Here is a 19987-nt window from a genome sequence, read left to right on the forward strand (position 1 = left end):
AAACACCTCATAGCAAGAATATGACTTCAAATACAGATTATTAACAAGATGTTTATTTCAGGACAGAAGGTACATTGAGGATCAATTTCATTATGTTGTGAGTTTTTTTCTGTAGACAAATTAAAACATAAATTACCAGCCCAAATGACTTCTACTGAAGATGAAGGAGAGCAACAAAGTAAGAAGAAACAATAGTCCCAACTCTGTGATGGAACATATTGTTTGTGACTCATGCTGTCAAAGTAATCATTGTGAGCTGTGAATATTTGCTCCTTATCCACTTGTAGCTGCTCTGATGTTGGGACAGAGATGATACTACAGACACAGGAAAAAGCCTCTCTGCAGACATGCAAACACCCTTGTTAAACACTTGTAAGGAATAGAGAATAAGATCCATGCCACATTGCACTCATATGCCTGTACAGACAACCAAACATGATGCTGAGATACAGACTTTCTAAAACACTGCAGGGGCAAGGTATCTTTTGATGTCTGTTGGTTTTTTTGTGCCTCCTTCTGCCACCACGGTCTCGCACTAAAAGCTGTGTTTCTGGGCTTCCTCTACAGAAGTGGTGATCCAGGTGAGGAATCTGCTAACCACCCCTCCCCAGCACCCACTGCAAAATCTTTGTAAGCCCCTGCAAAAGCCTTTTGTGCACGCACCTGTGTGAAGGGTATGGCAGCACATTACCAGAACAAAATGCTGCCACAGGGGGCCACAACAAGGATTATATGCACTGTCTGTAGCCCTGGCATGCTAAACCCTGAGGTCCTCAAAGTGACTGGCTTGTTTTCTAAAGCTCTGGCTTGCATAACAAGGGTAAGAGCTCTTGTCTTGGCGTGGGAGCAACTGGGGACATCAGAGCCTGCCAAGCTGGAATTCACTCTGTCCAGAGTGCAGGGCTTAGGATACCATGTGCAATCCCACACACTTCAGCCAATCAACTGACACAAATGGAATGCTACCGTGAGAATTAAACTTTGCTTATTCTACACATTTTGCCAAGATTTTGAAAACCACTTAATGGACTTAGATAGACTTGTGGAGTGTTTTTAGATTCAAGTGCTACTTGTTTAATGGATTTATTTTATAAATATCAGCACTGATATTTTCAAAACTTCTTTGGGACTTGACCTGCTGATTCCTTTTAATTTTTAATGCAAAGTAACATCTGAAGCTGGCAACAGCAACATAATTGTATAACTTGAATACTTGCATAAGCTCATCTCATATTCAGAACAAGGCCTTCATCCACTATGTGGATGAAATAGGTGTCCAGTATTGTAGTCTGGAGGATCATTTCCCTTTGGTTTTACAAACCACTGCACAAATATTATGGCCATGGCACCCAAGCATCTCATTTGAATAGGCCTTTCAAACCTCCAGATTTCAAATTTATACAGACAAAATACATGTGTGTATATACACATGAATATACACATAAGTGTATACAACTGTACTTACTTTACCTACTCTGTGTGTGTGTCTGGTATGAATGTATATGCATGCAGACCTTCCTCTATGCGTTCTTGGCCCCAGGTGTTGGCTACCTGGCTGTTTGCATCTCTTTACAATCTGCAAGCATCACTGTTCTGACCCCACACAGCACTACCTCCTGCTCCTCTGTGGCCACCCAGGATGTGCTAGTGCTTGGAGAACTTCAGCAAGTCTTCAGCAAGACTTCCCTACAGGCTGTTCTTTTGAGGTTATGAGCCCTTCACCCTTCAAGAGCAGTAATAATGGAGAACAGATACCTAGGAGTGGGAGAAGGATCAGGATGCTGCACAGTGTGTAGGCAGTGCCAGCCTACAGATGAAACTAGAGCTGGGGAAAGGTGGTGAGGTGCAATGGTGGCTGGCTGTGCAGAGGTCCCCAGTTCACTCCTTCTGCAGCAAAATTCAGGACAGTAATATCGCACTTTCCCAGGACAAGAAAAAGAAGGGGAAAAGGATGAAATCTGGGAGAAACCCAGCTTTCTCATTTAATCACAACAAACTGAACATGTCTCACACGTTCAGAATAGAAGAAAACTAGTCATTAACTTATGTGAGGCAGCTGGTTTCCCAATAATGGCTCCTACACATTCTGGTGTTAATATTATTGTTCTTGTCAACTGTGGGAATGCAATGTATATTAATGACAGTTTATTCCAAATTGGTCATTTTCAGAGTTAATAATTAGGTAGTCAGGCACTAATTATCTCTATTTTGTCTCCAATCACTAACTAAGAAAACTGGAGAAGTAATTTTGGAGGCAGGCAGCAGAGCCACACACAGTAAAGCAGGCTCTGCTGTGGGCACAAGAGATTCTTCATTACAGAGAGACACCAGACAACATCTAGAAGCAGAGTTAGGGAGATGCTGCTCTGAGCACTGAGTGCAGAGTGGCAGCACCTCACAAAAATACACATGCACGTGGTGCCGTTCTGCTCTTTGCACTCCTGGTTTACTCATGAGGGAAGAAAGCTCCTTGAGGACACTGCCTGGCACCTGGACAACAGAGCAGCACCAGCAGGACCACCACTGTGGGCTGCAGCCCTGATCCCAGGAAACCTCTGCCTGGAAGGGCACCACCAGCAGGAGGAGGGGCAGCAGTGGGAAGAGGTGGAACCACAGGTGTGCACAGAGGAAGTGAAGTCTCAGCATTTACTCTGAAAGAAGAATCCTGTGAGAATTACAACAGGCAAGAGCTCAGGATAAAGATGGGTCTGAGAATGGAATGAGAGCCCTTGGGCACATGGGAGGAGGTGCCTGAGCCCCTGCTGAGGCAGAGGACACCCTCAGCCCCACTCTGAAGGTCTGTGCATTTAGATCACAGCTGAACCTGCACTGCTTCTCTCCACCAGCCCAAAACTCACATCTCTCCTCAGATGTGTGCAGGGTATCCCAACTACAATCCTCCTCCCCTATTTCCTCTATGCACTTGGGAGATTACACCAAAGGGGAAACCTTTAGAAGGAGTTCATGGAGCATATTTTGCTGACCACTTTAAATTGAATTGGGGGTACCCCCATAGTGCCTTAGCAGACAGCAACCAAAACAATTCCCTTTTCAGTAATTCTGTTTTAGTTTATCCTTCTCATATAAGAATATTTGAGGTTATCCTGCCCTTGTAGGCACAAAACCCCCACAAGTTTTCAAGACCAGAATCCACCACCATGTGTTATAAACTTACCTCAACATAGAGGATAGGAAAAATGCCAATCTTGTCACCCAGCATTCCTTCTGCCCAGTTGTCATCCACCCTCCTGATGACTGTCAAAATTTCGTCCTAAAATCAGAGATACACAAAAGACATGATCAAATATTTTCAGTAGAAAGATGCCAGTTTTTGGTTACCCACATGATAGCTTAGAGAGTGAGTACACAGAGGAGGTCATAACCCAGGTAAAAGTGTTTCCTGAATCCTGGGCTAGCAGCATCTCTGGCTCAGGATCTTATCCCAGGCATCCCACTCAAAGTGCACTGAAGCACCCTGCAGACCAGAGCAGCTCATGCTGGCTGTCAGCAGCTGCAGGGGTCTGGGCACAGCAGGTGGGAACAGATAACTCTTGGCTTCATTAGGGGGAGAGAAGAATGTCTGACCCAAGAGGTCACCTACAAATCATAGGTGAAACCTCCTTAGCATAGAGTTTGCCCTGTGCATCCAAGGGTCTGTTGTGATACTTGTCTGCCCTGGAACACAATTCAAAGGGAAGTACCAGTACAGCTCAGGTAGTCCTGGAAACACTTCCAACAAGGAATAGTACAAGGTGCTCAGCAACAAGCCTACACAGCTAGCACACTGAATGTCAGTTTTTCTTTAAAAAAAAATTATAAGGTAAAACAGCAAAGCAGATAAAAAGCCAAAGATAACATGAAAAAAAGCCAAATTGCATTCACCTGTTGGATCAGCTTCAGTTTAGATACAAGTTTATTTCCTAAAACCAATGGTATTTTGATATCGTATTTAATCTAGGGGACTTTATAAAAAATTCAGCAGATGATGAACTTCTTTGTGGTTATAAAACAAGAGATAAAGCAAAGTACAAACAAGATTCATATTGCTCAAATTTTCACTTGAGCACACCCAGAACGTACAAGTCATTAGGAAAGCTCAAGTGACTAAAACAAAACCCTGACTTTTCCCAGTTTGAACTACTCAGTTTTTCTATCAATTTCTGCCACCATCCCTGTCTTCTGGGGTCATCATACTAAACCCAGGCTTAAACCAGCAATGCTTTCTACAACAGCTGTGGAAGGCAACTCTCTCAACAGGGCTCTGCCTGAATGCTCAGATCTCCTATGAGAAAAGGAAGGAGAGGGCTGAGAGAAGCTGGGAAGTCAGATTTGTTCCCTCATGGCATCCAATCTTCCTCTGCTCCTGTGCAGGAATTTACTAAAAAGAAGAAAATCTCTTCCTCCAGAAAGCTGAGACGGAGTTGCCTGCCGATCTCACTTTATTTCCACTACTCACTCTGTGAAAATAAGAGCTATGTATGGTCTACCACGCTCCATGTAACAAGATACTGATGTCAAATGGCCAGGCAAGGGCAGCTGCTTTTTTTGCAGATACTTCTCACACAGAAAAAACTCCCACAAATTCCTGATCCAGGATGTTCAGACCACGGATTTGCCTTGATAGAAAAATGACCAGAACAGATATGTGATGTGATGTACTTAGTAGTTTTTGAACATGTGCATTTTGAATACGTGCACTCTGAAATAGTTTAAATGTTTCCTTTGCATTATTCATCTGAATGATCCATTAGGGGAAAGCTCATAGAAACAGCTACAAACTGAGTCCTTCAGCTATTTATTACAGCTGGAAGGATGCAAAAAGAATTTGTGCATTTAATTTCCTGAAGAAACAGATAGCATTCCCTTCCAAAGCCCTGTCTGCACAGACCATTTTTGATCTGTTTAAAGAACTGACAGTAATGCATCTCTGCAAAGCTTCCACACACTCTTACAAAAGACCGATTAGCATAAATTTAGAATCTAGGTAAAGGGTGTAAAGGAGGAAAAGAAACAACTGCATCACTTCAGGGACCTGCTATAAGCGTTCCTACTTTTTATATTTGCTCAGCTATTTCCCTAAAAGAGTTTCTTAAAAACACAGAATGTGATGTAGTCTACACTGCATGGACATATATAATCTTATGTGTGTGTAAGTGCACACACATGGGTATGAATAGAATCATAGGTTGCTCAGGTTACGAAGGACCTCTAAGATCATTGAGTCCAACCGTTAGCCCAGCACTGCATATAAATGTATATATATTTGCAACTATTTAGACATGTAAGAAATTAAGAAAAAAAAATTTAAACTGTAAAACCCCAGAAGCTTTTGACCAGGTTTTGCTAGAGGCACTGTGTAATCCCATCTCTGGAGCAGGCTGTACAGACACCTGGCAGGAAAGGTTTTTCCTGTGTTGACTTTGCTCAAGGATGGGGTGGGGAATGGCTGACTTTTGAAGATCCCTTTCAACTTTACCTTCCGTGGATGTATGAAATCTGGAAGCATTTCCATACACGTTCGGCTCAGCCAAGTCTGGCTGCTGAATATGGTCCTATATGAGAAATGCATTCTGAGATATGCTGACATTCCAAATTAGTATCTTTGTGGGAGAGCAAAGTGCAAATTCTTGAGAATTCCATTACATAATTAGTTTTAAGAAGGGTGTTGAAAATCTTCAGAATTACAGCAAATCCTAAAAAATCTTTTGAAATTTTTTTATTACTAGAAAGTTTCTTTGAATTTACAGCCAACGACATCATTCTATACACTGAACTGGTGAAAGCTTCAGCATGAACTGTTTTAGAACCTTATATTAGTTGGATAGCCATGCTACTTATAAATTCCTAGAAAGGTTCCCAAAAGGATCATGAATAGCAAAACGCCACAGATCTCTTGGCATACCACTCCACTATTTCACATTGACTAAATTGATTTCCAGGCAGCACAAAGGAATCCAAGCCTCAAATCTCATTTCAAAAGCCAATGGTATCCACTGTAGTTTGGACAAAGATATGTCGTGCTCCTTTTATGCCTGTTGCTAGACCCTTTAATTATTTGCTCTCTCCTTTTTGCTTGAGTTTCTCTCTATTCATCAGGGCTGGATCAGCCTTGTGACAGGCATGTGGGACCTGCAGTTCCAGTTTATAATCATTATCAGAAAAGAAGTCAAAGATAAATCACTTAAAAAGCTATCTGATTGACAGAGAAATGAATCCTTTTGCTGAGAAAACAGCACAAAATTGTGTCCAATAACAGTCATGATTCACAGCCTGATTTTTATTCTAGTCATTAATGGCCATTAACGAAGCAATACAGAGCAGCTGTGCCTGCTATTCTGCAGAGATAACTACTCCATCTAGAGCACTGGGGAGATCGCAGTGATGGCAGGATGGCACCATGAGGTGCTTGGTGAGTCCAGTGACAGCGCTTGCCAGCTGGCACCAGAATCCCTGTCACCAGCTATTGCTGGGATGGTCCCTCTGTGAGCAGCAAACGCTGCAGGAACTGAGTGCTAAGGGGCTGCTCCACAACCAGGAACAAGTATTGGATGTGATGGTCCTGGGATTGGCACGGCTTGTGTTAGACACCACTGCAGGCTGGGAACGAAAGTGTTGGAAAGTGAGGGAAACAGCTGATGTTATTAAAAATGTGATGAGCAATGGAGCATGGTGAACAGCTGATGCTACCTCGACAGGTTGGAGACTCATCAACCAGCATCACTCAGCCTTCTGACGGCCATGTGAAGACGCATGCAAAGGGTGGTTGAACACCAAAACAAACGTGTGGGCTGAAACTGGACTCACTATTAGTCTGGAGCAGCTGCACAGACAACCATGCAACTACTTCAGATTTGCACTACTTGCTACACCTGAGAGCAGAATCCTCTTGCAGCGTTCACAGCCCAGAGAAGGATAGATTATTTTTTAAAACAGAGACAGAAGGATCCCATGTCCATACTGTGGTATCACGTTAGGAGAGATTAGAAAGCTGAGCCAGTAAGTATATCCCAAGAGCATGCAATTAAGCTCTGTAGGCCACAGCATGATCCCAGCCACACTAGAGAACATCAGGAATAAAACTTCTGAAACTACTGGCATTAAATTGGTGCACAGTTGACACAAGGCTGGAACCAGCTGCTACAGAGAAAAAATAACTGCCTGGTTTGGCTAATCACTGCCAAAGACTGAGGGAAAACATATTAAATAGGAAATCTGGGTAAGTTCTATCATCTTACAGACAGCACAGAGGAGAGAACAGAGGTGAGACCCTATGCCTGTGTGTATGGCTTCTCTGGAAAGAGGACTTGAGGGAGCAGCCCAAATGGTGCAAAAGAATGTGGGAGCTTTGTTTTTTGCACTGGATACTCAAGACAGATTTTTCTCTGCCCCTCATGATTTTATTCTTACACATAAAAAATATTACATTTACGTCTTTGGCCTTCTGTTTGGAGAGTGTTGTATCTACAGGAGATGAAAATAGGTCAATGGCAGGAGTGCCCTGCAGCACTCCTCATGAAGATCTGTATAAAGTAGACTTAATTTCCTCGCAATACACATCTGGAACAATGAAACATTTTCATTTTGAAAAATGTAACAAATTAACAAGAGGAAACACCAAATATCCTTCCTTTGTTTTCTTTTACTGTACTAGTAGGTATTCTGAGTGCATAGTAACAAGGGGGATGGGAAAAAGCAAAGCCCAGTGAAAGAACAACAATACAAAATTATACAGAATATCACCATGTTTGAGTTTCCTTCTTGTAGTTTCTCTTTAGAGGAAAACTCTTCTTTATCTTATAAGTAAAATCCAATCACAAGTGTCTGTAGCCTTAAATTAGTTGCAGTACACAAATAGGTTATATTAGTTTGTGTAAGTGTTATGCCAATGTAACCCCTCCATCAGAGGAAGGAACAAATAATGTAAATTAAACTGAGATCTGGTCCAGGTCCAGCATCTTCATATGCAAACTGAGACATTCAAGTGATGCATATTGCTCAAAGTGACAAATCACATCTACAGCACTGCAGTGCTCAGGACTCTGTGCAGAGGAGCTGACTGCATCAGCAGATGATCTATAATCTGGGCTAAACAGGAACCTTCATCAGCACAGGTGACAGCTAAAATTAGCATTGGGAAAACTGATGAAAACATGACGGTGAAGTCCCAGGATGAAAAATAGATTATTCACTGTCAGGGAGAACAATAGGCAGGACATAAAAACTGTTACAAGGTGACAGTGTGTGTAGTGGAAGGAGCTAAAGAAGAAAATAGCAGAAGAAGAGAAACCAAACCCCCTTGGGAAAAACACAGTCATCAGGGATAAAAGGATGCTGACAGTAACAGGAGGGGTGAAAACAAGGAAAATTGAGAGATTGAGAGTTGAGCTATACAGCAGGAAGAAATGCTCCATGTGAGAATGACATTGGACAGCCAAGAAAATGAGAACTATCGCTATACAAAGGCAGTTATCGTAAAGGAGGTTTTCTGATATATGGCACCAAATATATCAAATACAAAAGTGTCTAGGAAAGGACCTGCTGTAACAAAAAAGACCACAACTGCCTGGCATACCTATTAAATTTCTTAAGACTGAGCAAGCAAGGAATACTTTAAGCAGACAAGGAAGACTGCATCTCAGAGCCGTCACCAGCGTACCTCTGAGCAGGCAGCGAGAAAAACAACGCACCAGAAAAATATATATTTACTGATAAGGTCTCAGAGGTAACTTCTGGCTAACTTTCTGTTAGTGCAGGGCTGTTACTTCTCACTAAGCAGCCCACTTTCTCGCAGAGATTCATGGCTCCAGGGAGGCTGGATAGTCGCAGGGTTTGCAGTGTTTGCAATCAAACACTTCACTTGCTGTGGAACAAAAGTGCTTACAAATCCTTTGTTAAATAAATATGAGAAAGTATACAGTCTAGGAAATTGCATTCTGCTGAGAAACTCTGCATGAGTGAAAAAGATGTTACATTCGGTGAGAAAATTATATGCTGCAAATAATTCATTCAGCTATAATAAGTAGCTTCAAAAGAGGAGGTCAGTAAAATCCTGGTGAAGGATATTTTTATCGTCTATTTCATATGCATTTTCAGCATAACTGTTATTACTTTATGTGATACTATAACAGCCACAGACAGCTGAAATAAAACAGAAAATGACAATGAACAGGTTCTCTATGGCATTCACTGCCATAAATTAACAACAGGGGATGGGCTTTATTTTACTGTGGGTTTCTTGATATCCATGAAACCCATCTAAGGTCAACACAAATTGCTAGGGAGGGGAGTGGGACGCAAAAAGCAGGTGGGGAGGTGGGGGTGAAAGGGAAAACGTGACATTTTAAATCCAAAGGAAATTACAATATCTCAGTTTTCTCTCATTCCAACAGGAATTTATTAAACATTTGGTTTTTAAAAAACCACCAAAGACTGTTTTTTAAATGTCTGGTTTTTACTGTCGTTATGATCTTAAAATAGGAAATACTATTATGATGATAGTGTATTTCAACTGCTAATTGGTATATGGTATGATGCAATACACATTTTGAAGCTGAATGCAATTTTAAAGCACTGGAACATCTGATTCAATAAGGAACATTAAAAGACGCATTTCCATTAGGGTTTTTTTTCTGAAATTTGAGTAATTCTTGGGGAACATTTCAATGCAGATGAAATGCATGCTTTTTAGAGGGAAAAAATGTTCTCAAAAAGCGTGTAGCCAGTTCTACTTGTTGAGCTTCACTAGCTTTACACCAGCCTTGCTATTCATGGCAAAATCTCACAGAGTGCAGGGTAGGCCAGGGAGGCCAGGAAGGCCAGGGAGGCCAGGAAGGTGTCCCACCAGTCCTAGTACCCTTGTGTTCCTGGCTCAGCTGCCAGCACCGCATGTGCCCCATCACTCCCTACCAAAGCAGCGTTCTGAACATTTTTTAAAAAACCTATTCCCCTACCTTGGTGAAGGTCAGGCAATCCTTGTCTTGATCTTTATCCTTTATTTCAAAGTCATAAAGTGCTTTGCCCTGAGGTGGAGCTTGTGGGAGGGGCTTGATGCACTGGATGTAGCTGGCGGGGAAGAAGCCGTGGTTGCCATTGAGCTCCCCGTGGTACCAGTTCTCGTCCACCTTGCGCCGCAGGATGATGATGTCCCCCTTGTTGAACTTGAGGTCACCAGGCTCCTTTCCCTCATACGTGTACAGGGCTTTGCCATAGGGAAGCTGAGAAACACTCTGGGGAAACAAAACAAATACCTTTAAGCAATCTCCAGCCAGCACCAATATCATTCTCAGAGTCATTGTTTAGCTAGAAGCAAACTGATCAGCCATGGTCATTTACCAAATTACCCCAATGACCGCAGCAGACTGCCCCATAATGCTACGTGCTAGGTCACAGGAACTAAGATGCAGGTAATGATAAGCCTGAGAAAGTAGGTGTGTTACATCAGAACAGGCACTGTCCATCTCTTGTAGATCAGCTGAAACCTGCAGTACCTCTTACACCACCCAGCAGCATCGCTTAATTTGCAAAATATCCTATGTAAGCAGAACTATATGTTTAAACAACTAAACTTGGACAGGTTAAAAGGTAAAATATCAGACATTTTGACCTTCAGAGTTGCTTTGGTTTCTGAAGCTCAGAAGAGAGACAAAAGAATACATGCTTGATGATTCACAGGGTTATAAAAGCTGGCAAATTGGTAATTTTTCATTGCATTTGTTTGAGCATCTCCAAACATTTTTGAGTTTGAAGCCTTTTGTTTAGCTTTTGATTCTGTAACCAAATACTCTTTATTTCTTTCAAAATCCCCAAGTCTCATGCTACTCACTGAGGGCTACTGTAAACAGTTTAATATTCTTTGTTGCTTATGAATTAATGTCCTTGTGGAAAAGTGGAATAGGCAGAATGCCCCAAATCTTTCTTTTAGAACTAAAAAGAGCTCTGAAGCTTTCACTGTCATTAAAAAAATTAAACAAACTTACTAAAAAATCATGGCCCATGAGAAAAAAAGAAGCCTAAGAAGTTCATTGTTTGGTATGATAAATAGTGAAACCTATTTGATGGAAGCCACTTGAGTGTGAAGAATTCTTCCCAGAGTTCATTTTGTCCCAGTGAAAGGTAGGTTATCTCGCCCAGGCTGGGACTGCTGGACAACATTTTGGTGGAAGTACTGGTTTATGCAGCCCCTGTCCTCCCCGACTACTTGCTCCTCTTCTTGCTGAGTTGCACAGAGCAGGGGGTAACTGTGTTGGACACAGCTTCCTGCTGCTTTGGTCCTATAACCAATAACCTTTAACCTATACTGGAGTGGAAAAGGTGTATTGCTCTATTATCCTATACCATTTTTCATTTTATTTAATTTGAACTAAGAGTCAGCTTGCAAATATATAGCAGCACATAACACAAGGGATGTTAGAGAGGTCCTTTAAAATCAACCTCCTGTAAGTCTTTTTTTTTTTTTTTTTTCGGAGTTGTAGCTACAAAAATGACACCGTTTTCTTTGCATACACATGCCTTTGAGTAGTCTGCTCCCTGCTGTGCATCATGCTTGTCAGTGGGCTGTCCTATAGGGACAATGAAAAAGTAAAGCTATATTTAATAAAACACTCTGGTATTCCCCCAGGTGTTTCTAATGCCTGTACTTCTGGATGACATTCCTGTGCCTAAAATAACACTCAGATGCTTTCCCCAGGGGGAGGGTGGAGTGGCCCAACAGAAACACTGCACTTCCAGAAAATGAGATGCTGGGATGGCTTTTCATGGTATTTGTTAAAGCCACAAGCAGAGGCATTTTTCAATTCCGATGGGTGCACTAAACAGACCTGCTCTGGTGGGGTGGGTTTCATGCTCTTACACCTGCGTCTCTGGGCAGGAGGAGGAGAAGCACAGCCCGCTGCCTGCCGGCGCCTCCGCCCGCTTCTGGGCGCCAGATGGTCACTGCGGCAGGCACACACCAGCACACCATCAAAGAGAAACTTTCTTCAAGGCACCTTCACACACAGGCGTTAACTTACTCATTTTTATTAGGAAAGGCTTTAGTAGCTGTGCAGGTCTGGGAATGCTGTGTGACAGATCTTTTTGCCTACAGCCCACAGTGAAGGAGACAAGCAAAGAGGCACAGCTCTTCAGAGCACGATCCATGTTGTCTGGAGGGGGATTTAATTTCATTCAGATGTGTCTCCAGTTCTAACTTTTCTCATTAGCAATTTGCAGTTCCTCTGCAAATCCTCTGTATTCTTCTGGATTTTGCTGTATCTGAATGGAGCTACCCTCTAAAAGACCAGTTATTTTGGAAGCTCCTTTAGACATAACTAAAAAAGCATACAATCAACAGCCAGCTAACAAAGCATCAAACAGTCTCTGCCAAATCAGTGGCAGCATCCTACTGATATTTTTCTCTCTGCCAGGATGGTTATTTCCCTTGAAAGCAAAGCACTGCCCCCCTACACAGCATTTTAAAGATTAAGCATACAATACCATCAAACTCCTTAGGTAAGGCATATATGCATTACTCATTTGAAACTAGAATAAAAACACCACACTAACCTGAAAGACTACAAAGCCTTGTAGTAATTTAGAAATAAAAGATCCATTACTTTAATTCATGCTGGGAGAAGACAATTTATCAAAGTAAAAGTAAGACTTCTGCCAGGTGCACACTGCTGATCCAGAAACATGCCTGGCAAACACACTCTGCATCACTTAGCCTAGCAGGACCTTCCTATTCCCAAGATCTTTGTAGCAATTCAAAGTCAGATCACTGTCTTTACTTTTTAGCCACTTTCTCTTTCCAAGCCTCATTTTACTGTGTAAATAGGAAACAGCCCCCAGCGCTACAGAAAAGAAAGTGGATTTTACTCCATTGCACACTTCATCAATGAAATTCTCATGCATTACATGCTGGGTTTTTATTGATAATTAATTGGTCTGGCTAAAAGATGGTTCAGGTCACTGTTTTTTCCTTCACCTGATGCAAATGAAGACTTTTAAGAAAAACAAACCAACTGCCAGACATAAATTTGAAATCTGGCATTGTTTTATCTGGAGACCTTAATGTGGGAATTTTGTAGTTTAGGTGCTTGTGTTCCTCTTCTCTTTCATGGGCTTATCTGTGGACCATCCTACCAGACAAGATCTGGGCAACTGACAGTGGGAAGGACTTATAAAACAAACTGTTCCAATTATCAGCTACAGCTTTTCTAATTCTGAATCACAACTTTTCAACAAAAAAAACTCTGTGGAGGCATTTTTTAAGGTGAACATGTTATTTACTGGAAAAGATACCCTCCTACTGAAAAACTGAGACATTTCCCAGCCTTTCTGTCAGGCTTTATGTACCCATTTTGATTTGAGCATCCCATATAAATCTTGCATTTACTGTGGCCCAGGTACCACTGTCCTCTAATCATTTTCAAATAAAGCTACTTCCTCTGTTCTAAAGCTTTAAGTGTCTGCTCAAATCAACCAAAAAGACAAATTTTATATCACAATTACAATAAAAAATTCAAACAAAACAAAAAGCAAAAAACCAAAATATCCCCAAATAACCAACCAACCAACCAACCAACCCCAAACACTCGAGATAAACTCTTGAAGCTTCTTTGATTATATATTCTGGCCCAAAGATCTAGCTTTCAGTGGACTTTTCATGGTCACATTATATTAATGGTTCCTAAGAAGCATATTTTTGGAAGTTTCCCTTTATTATTCCTATTTTTGGTTAATTCATAAGTGAGAAGCAGATCAGATTCAGAAAGTTCCTCTGAAGTACATCTGAAAGGAGGGAGTATTAAGCATATTTTAGAAATAGAATGAAAACAATCTCTGCTGCTGTTTGCTAGTTATAACGTGGTTCTTAGAAATCTTCCTCTGATCTTGATTATCTTCCTCACTGGCAATCTTTGTGCAGACAATTCTGGCCTATCCACTCCCCTCTTCTTCCCTTGACTCTCCCAACTCAAAGGAAAGGAGGTTGGCCAGGACTGATATCCGACTGACGTTCAAACTCCCCAAGCCCTGCTGGTGAGCATGTCCTTCCCATTTTATGTTCAAAACCTTGGCTCATGCCCCGTCCTATTTCCCCACAGGTCTTTGCTCTATGCAGCAGCATTTCAGTCAGAAATCATCACCTTCAGAATGCCCAGGTGGTCTTTCCTACAAAACCTTCTAATCTAAACCAGGATATAAAGTATCATCCCAGAGATCGGATTAAACAAAGCAGAGACAGGCAAGGTTCAGGTGAGGCAAAGCACATAGAGGTGTTTCTCCAGCAACTGCAAGAGGCTCACACCTTCCCCTTGCTCCCTGCTTCAGCAGAGCAAAACCTCCTTACCCTTCCTGTGCCCATTCCCGGCATGAGCGCTGCCACAGCAACTGCTGGTGGATAGCACTGAGCCTCTGCACTACAGCCTCGGCGTGCACTTCATCCCCTGCTCCTCCACCTAAGTCCCTGCTCATTCATGGGGCCCCATCTTGGCATCTTCTGCCTCACTGTGTCCATGGAGGGGAACCCCCTTTCCTTGCTGCCCGGCCCCAGCAGCATCATGCTGCTCCTCTCCCCATGCCACTCAGCTTCACATTGCCACTGCTGCATCCAGGGACCAATGTGGCGGCAGCCTGGCTGTCCTGTGAGGAGCTCGTCAGAGACCACCAGCCCACTCCCTTCCTCCAAGTCAGCTCTTGACCTGTGCTTCACTGTGAGGAAGCCCTGCCACCAACCCCCTCCCCAGATGCCATGAAATCTGGTCAGGCGTAACGCAGGTGGCTGCAAAATTAATCAGCCTCCACATCTGATTGCATCAAGTAGCTGATTTGCCCTGCTGGTTTATTGTGAGGCTAACTGGCATTTGGCTATGATGTGTATTAAATTTCATTTTCTGTGTGGGTGTGTATAGAAATAAAAAAATTAAGAAAGGAAGAAAGGAAGAGATGAAGTCACAGTCAATGGCAACAGCCAGTTTCTTTTTCCTGCCACTAAATCCATGCTGGCACGATGCTGAATACTGCCAAAGGTTTCTTTTCTATTTCAGCAATCAATACTGACGTGAAAGCCTGAAGCGTTAATATGCTGAAAATCCCCCTTGCAGAAGACTCAATGATATGTTGGCAACTCAATCATTCTGCATTTGTGTTTCAGCAATGTCAAATAGCAGCAGTTAAGCAGAAACCTGCTGGCAAATTGACAAATAACAGCCATGAAGCAATTAACTGGCAAAGCTGGAGCATTCTTCATTATGTATCCTGAAGAACAAAAGGAATGGGAAAAAGCCCAAACATGCTTGCTTCCAATAAATTCTCCCAGTAGAAAGCTTAGCAGAATGTGAGCTGCCCAGATAGAGTAGGTCTTCAGTTTTCAAAAGTTACAGAAAATAAACCTTTCCCAATGTGCTCAAAACCAATGCAGGCTCCAACAGGGTCAGAGCCTGCCAACTTCTGCATGCAGGACTTGGTGGAGCAGGTCACTACTTCAAAAAAATGTCTAATGTTTGCCCAAAGTGCTATGCGGGTGTCTATAAAACAAGAAATCAAAAGTAAAATAAATAGGGCAAGGCATCCAGCTATTAAACCCAGACAGAAATGCTATGATCCAACTCTTCTCTCAAACTAAGTTTGTGTTTAGATCCTTGAAAGCCTAGAAACCTCTTGAGGCTCCAGCTATGGCTCCTCTCTACAACACCAAAGCAGAAGATTGTTTTTCTGCAGTGTGAAAGCCATGGTAAAAATAAAATTACCCAAAGAAGGGTAATTTTTCTTGCCCAAGCTCTTGCCTTGTGCAGCACAAGCTGTGCAAAAACCTCAACTTCACTGCTTCAAGGGGTTCCCTTCCATGGAAATTCCCCACAAGAGGCAAGTGTGATGCTGCCTGCCCCATGGGGAAGCAGTGTCACCTGACCCCTATGTCACGGGGTGAAAGAATCAAAGAATTGGAGAAATGCAAAAGGTGGAGGAGTATTTAACTCCTCTTTCCCTTTGCTCCATGAGTCTTGATCATCATCTGAGCTAGAGGTGAAGCAGGAGGGGATAAAGCCAAACAACCTCAGAAGAGACTGCTGGAACAGCCTGATAAGAACACTGCTAGGGACAATAATTTTTTGTTTTTTTAAAAAGTCTGTAATAAGTCACTTCAGCAAAACACACTGGCATGTTACTTGTTGCAGTCCTTCAAAATTCTCCAAGATCTATCTCCATATCCTCTATACTCCAAATATATTTCTGAAGAGTCTGTTCCTCTGCATGAATGTATATACATTTATCTCTTTCATCAAGCACTATCAAGTGTAAACATCCAAAGTAAATTCAAAGTCGATAAAGAAGAAAAGGAAAAAGTAATGAAAAGTAATTAAAAGCATCCACATCTCAGTGGTAAAATACAGTTAAACACTGTAAAATACAGTTAAGCTATTACTATAGAGCATAAATAATAATTAAAACACATACTGCTAATTTTTTGCTCCATTACTCTGAAGCATCACGCATTACTCTGAATTTCCCAGTATGGTCTACACAAGCAAAGATTCAGCAGCGACAGTTTGGACTGAATTTACGTTTTCCAACTGGTAGGAAACTCCCCACAAGCAGGCTGGGTAGCACTTCAGCATATGGTTTCCTGACACCCATAAGAGCTGTGCAGAAATCCCAGCAGCTGTGCTGGAGAGGACCAGGGCTGCGTGATGGAGCATCCATCAGCAGGACTGCTGAGGAGTAGACGGGCTACTCTACTCCCTATAACTACCCAATTACTGGGATCTTGGCATCCAAAACTCCCATTCAAATCAGCTGAGAGCAATTTAAATCATGAGCCTGCTCGGATCCCTTTAGGACACAAAAGTGGAAGGCAGTCTGGCACAATAAACAGCTCCATTGTGGTGGCAGTGACAGCCGTGTCTGCCGGACTTGGCAGGGCAGCAGGGACTGTGCACTGCCCGCTTGCACTTGCCCGGCCTGCCGGCTGTGCTCCCTGTCAGTTTAACACCTTTCCAGAGCAACACCTTTCACCTAAATTAGAACACGTTGCTTGGTCAGCCCTAGGAAGCAGCAGACAGCACTTATTCCTGCAGCGAGCTGAAGAAACAAGGGTTTGAGGCAAACTTTAGCCAGTGCAGTTAAAACAAAACATGTATACTGCCACCAGACCTGTGACCTGCAGAGTTTTTAGTGGCTTTTGTCCTCAAGAGGAACTTTCAGGGTGACACATCAGAAATCACCATCATATCTCACAGCAAAAACTCTCAAAAGTGCTTTGTCTTCTGTGTTAGATGGTTTGTCTTACGTGCAGTGATTCAGAAGTACAGGTCACCTGTCCAACATATCTCAACAGTGACACTGCAGCATTTTCTTTCACAGAAAGCTGATTACAGGAAAATTAATCAAAGAGAATCTAAACTTGCACAAAGAAGCAAAGACAAAACCCAGTTATATGCGATTAATCAGCTCTGCGTGACAGATCAGTAAAAGTCACACTTTGCATGTACAACCTTTTTGAAATCAACTTTAAGAATAAATGTATTTGAAATTACAATAGAAACAGCACCATGGAGAATGAAAACTGAATATAATAGTTTATATACTCCGGAAAGTGGCATGTTTATTGATGGTGCCATATAGGTATTAATTAATCACAAAAAAATTAAAAGTTCTTAACTAAAGCTTTCCTGTATTATTTGATGAAATGATTACCTAATATTTAGACCCTGACCCTCACTGATGGTGCTGCAGGTAGGCTGCAGTCCTTGTGACATCTGAAGACGTGCAGGCAACGCGGGCTTGAGGTGGGTATGCCTCCCACCTGGAGTAGAAGGGAAAATGTTTTCCAAAATTAAAAGGTCTTGGGAATGTCTCTGCACATTTGCAAGAGGTAGCCTTTATACATGGAGAGGAAGTGTCCAAGCAGATTAGGAGCCTATCTGCCATTTCCAGAAATGACTTCTGCAATTAGCATGAAGATACCAGGGGAATTGCTCAACAGATGGAGCATGAAGGCAGGCAGGTACAGCATCATTCTAGCACGTTGACATTGCTCTGCAATGAACAGGGAACAACAGTGCTCACCACCCCAGAACAGCACAGGATGGTGTTCATCCCCTTCAGCAATGGGCCAGTGGAGCACAAACTGATCTTCCAAGAGAACAGTGTCTGCTGAGGTTGTTTTGTAGTTTATCTGGCAAACAGGCACAACTTGCAATTCACCTTATAAGGTCCATATTTATACATAGCAAGATTAAAGAATGTTTCAAAGTTTCTCCTAGCAAATACAGTTCATGCATGCAACACAACTGAGAAAAAACCAGCAGGCTTTCCACTGCACAGCTTTTCACATAGGTCTGTCTGGGATTCTCCACTTTACCAATATTAGAGCTGAGTTAATTTTACAGTCCAATGCCATTTCTCTTAGAAAGATTCACAACTGGAATGGAAGAGTGCATCTGATCTCATAATTGCGGCTAATAGCTTCATATCCTCTGCACAGCTCACATTACTTCAGCCCCTCACTCACTATCTATCAATATTTACACATTCAGAGATCTCTGTTTTTTTAGTAACCCGTTGTTTAAGTGAAGTATTTTCAAACTACATGCTGTCCAATATGTGATATTCAGGGTCAGGTTGGATTTCTAGCAGTGAGTTCACAGCTATGGCTGCCCAGAGAATTAGTGGGTAACACCAGCCAGCTGTTTAACCATGCCAGCCCAAAGTCCCTCCAGTTCTGCAAAATCCCAATGCTTCCAAACTCTCTGCTCTTTAATAAGTGGTACAGTGAACAAAGTGCTGGAATTGCAGGTCAGTTTCTGGTTTCAGTTGAACCACTTTAATTCCATTGATCTTGATGAAGTGGTGTGGATGTATAGAAAATTCCTACCTGGTAGAAAGCTGTACCTTACAAGTAATCTTCTCTGAAACAAAGCTGAATGTCTGGCAGCCTCTACCGAGGAGAATATTTAGTGGTCTCTTGTGCTGGCCATAGCCTTTACAAAAGCTAGGTATGTTCTAAGAAACTGTTCTTCACCTTTCAGGCAGAAAACATTCACTGGATCCTAAGGACCAAATTTGACCCTTATAATCCTGTGCAGGGATCTCAGTGAAAGGATTGTCTGCTGTGCACAGACACTTCAGAGCAGAAGCTGGTATACAAAACATCCCAACCAACAGCCGACACAACTTCTAACCCAAGTATGCAGTGTGGCTTCCTGTGTAAAGACAAAATATGACAAAATATGCCTCAGCTGACTGCCTCACAAGGGCAAGTGCCACAAAACACTTCCTGAGCTTCAGGAACGGGTGGTGGGTTAACACGGAAAAAACAACAAATAACAGAAGAAAAAAATTTCCAGTGCAACTCTACTAAGCAAACTGACAGCCATGTGCTATTTGAGCAGTTCAAAGAGGAAAGACAGCACAGTTGGCTACATTTAGCCTGCCAGAGCCATCAATAGAGGCAAATTAAATAGGAGCTCCCTTGAAGCTCCTTGAAGAAACACAAAAAGGCCTCCTTATATTCAAGGCACTACAACATTATATCTTTAAGGTTGCCTTGTGTTCTCAATTCAAAGTGTCTTAAAACCTTTAAATAAACATGAAATCTCTCATTGATTACTCCCCAGATGACACCACTTTGGTCAGAACCATGACCCAGTTTTCCCAGCCCCCTGACAGAAGCAGTCCTTGCTTGCTTTAATAAAAGAGATGAGTTAAAGTCAGTTCCCTGTGCAATTTTGAGAGCCTGAAGTTTTTTTCAGGCTTCTTCACTTCCACAATGGCAGCATTTACAGCTCTGGAATTTTCCACAATTCCTTATGCTGTAGGTCACAGCAAGAAAAAAAAGAACACTTTGGGGAAAATACAAGAAGTATTGCATAAAAGCCCATAACATGAATCTCTGCTGTAACTGCTTCATTTGATCTTTCCTGGTGGAAGCTGACGAAGCACGGGATAGCTTACATTTTCCAGCAGTGTCTTTGTAACTCTGCTAGCCAACCCAATACCTCTGGTTTACTTC

General features: G+C 42.2%; 1 protein-coding gene across 1 annotated transcript in view; it reads right to left on the reverse strand.

Moving 5' to 3' along the window:
• The window catches only part of SH3RF3 (SH3 domain containing ring finger 3), a 92531-nt gene extending 82164 nt beyond the window's left edge, over positions 1 to 10367 (reverse strand). The window contains exons 1-3 of the mRNA XM_041468403.1: positions 10341 to 10367; positions 9951 to 10226; positions 3176 to 3271 (exon numbers count right to left, since the gene is read on the reverse strand). Coding sequence (XP_041324337.1) covers positions 3176 to 3271; positions 9951 to 10226; positions 10341 to 10367 — 399 coding nt within the window. The remainder of the gene's footprint in view (positions 1 to 3175; positions 3272 to 9950; positions 10227 to 10340) is intronic.
• Between the last annotated feature and the right edge of the window lie 9620 nt (positions 10368 to 19987).

Source organism: Pyrgilauda ruficollis, unplaced genomic scaffold (assembly GCF_017590135.1).
Source record: "Pyrgilauda ruficollis isolate IOZ18807 unplaced genomic scaffold, ASM1759013v1 scaffold22, whole genome shotgun sequence".
Taxonomy (NCBI): domain Eukaryota; kingdom Metazoa; phylum Chordata; class Aves; order Passeriformes; family Passeridae; genus Pyrgilauda; species Pyrgilauda ruficollis.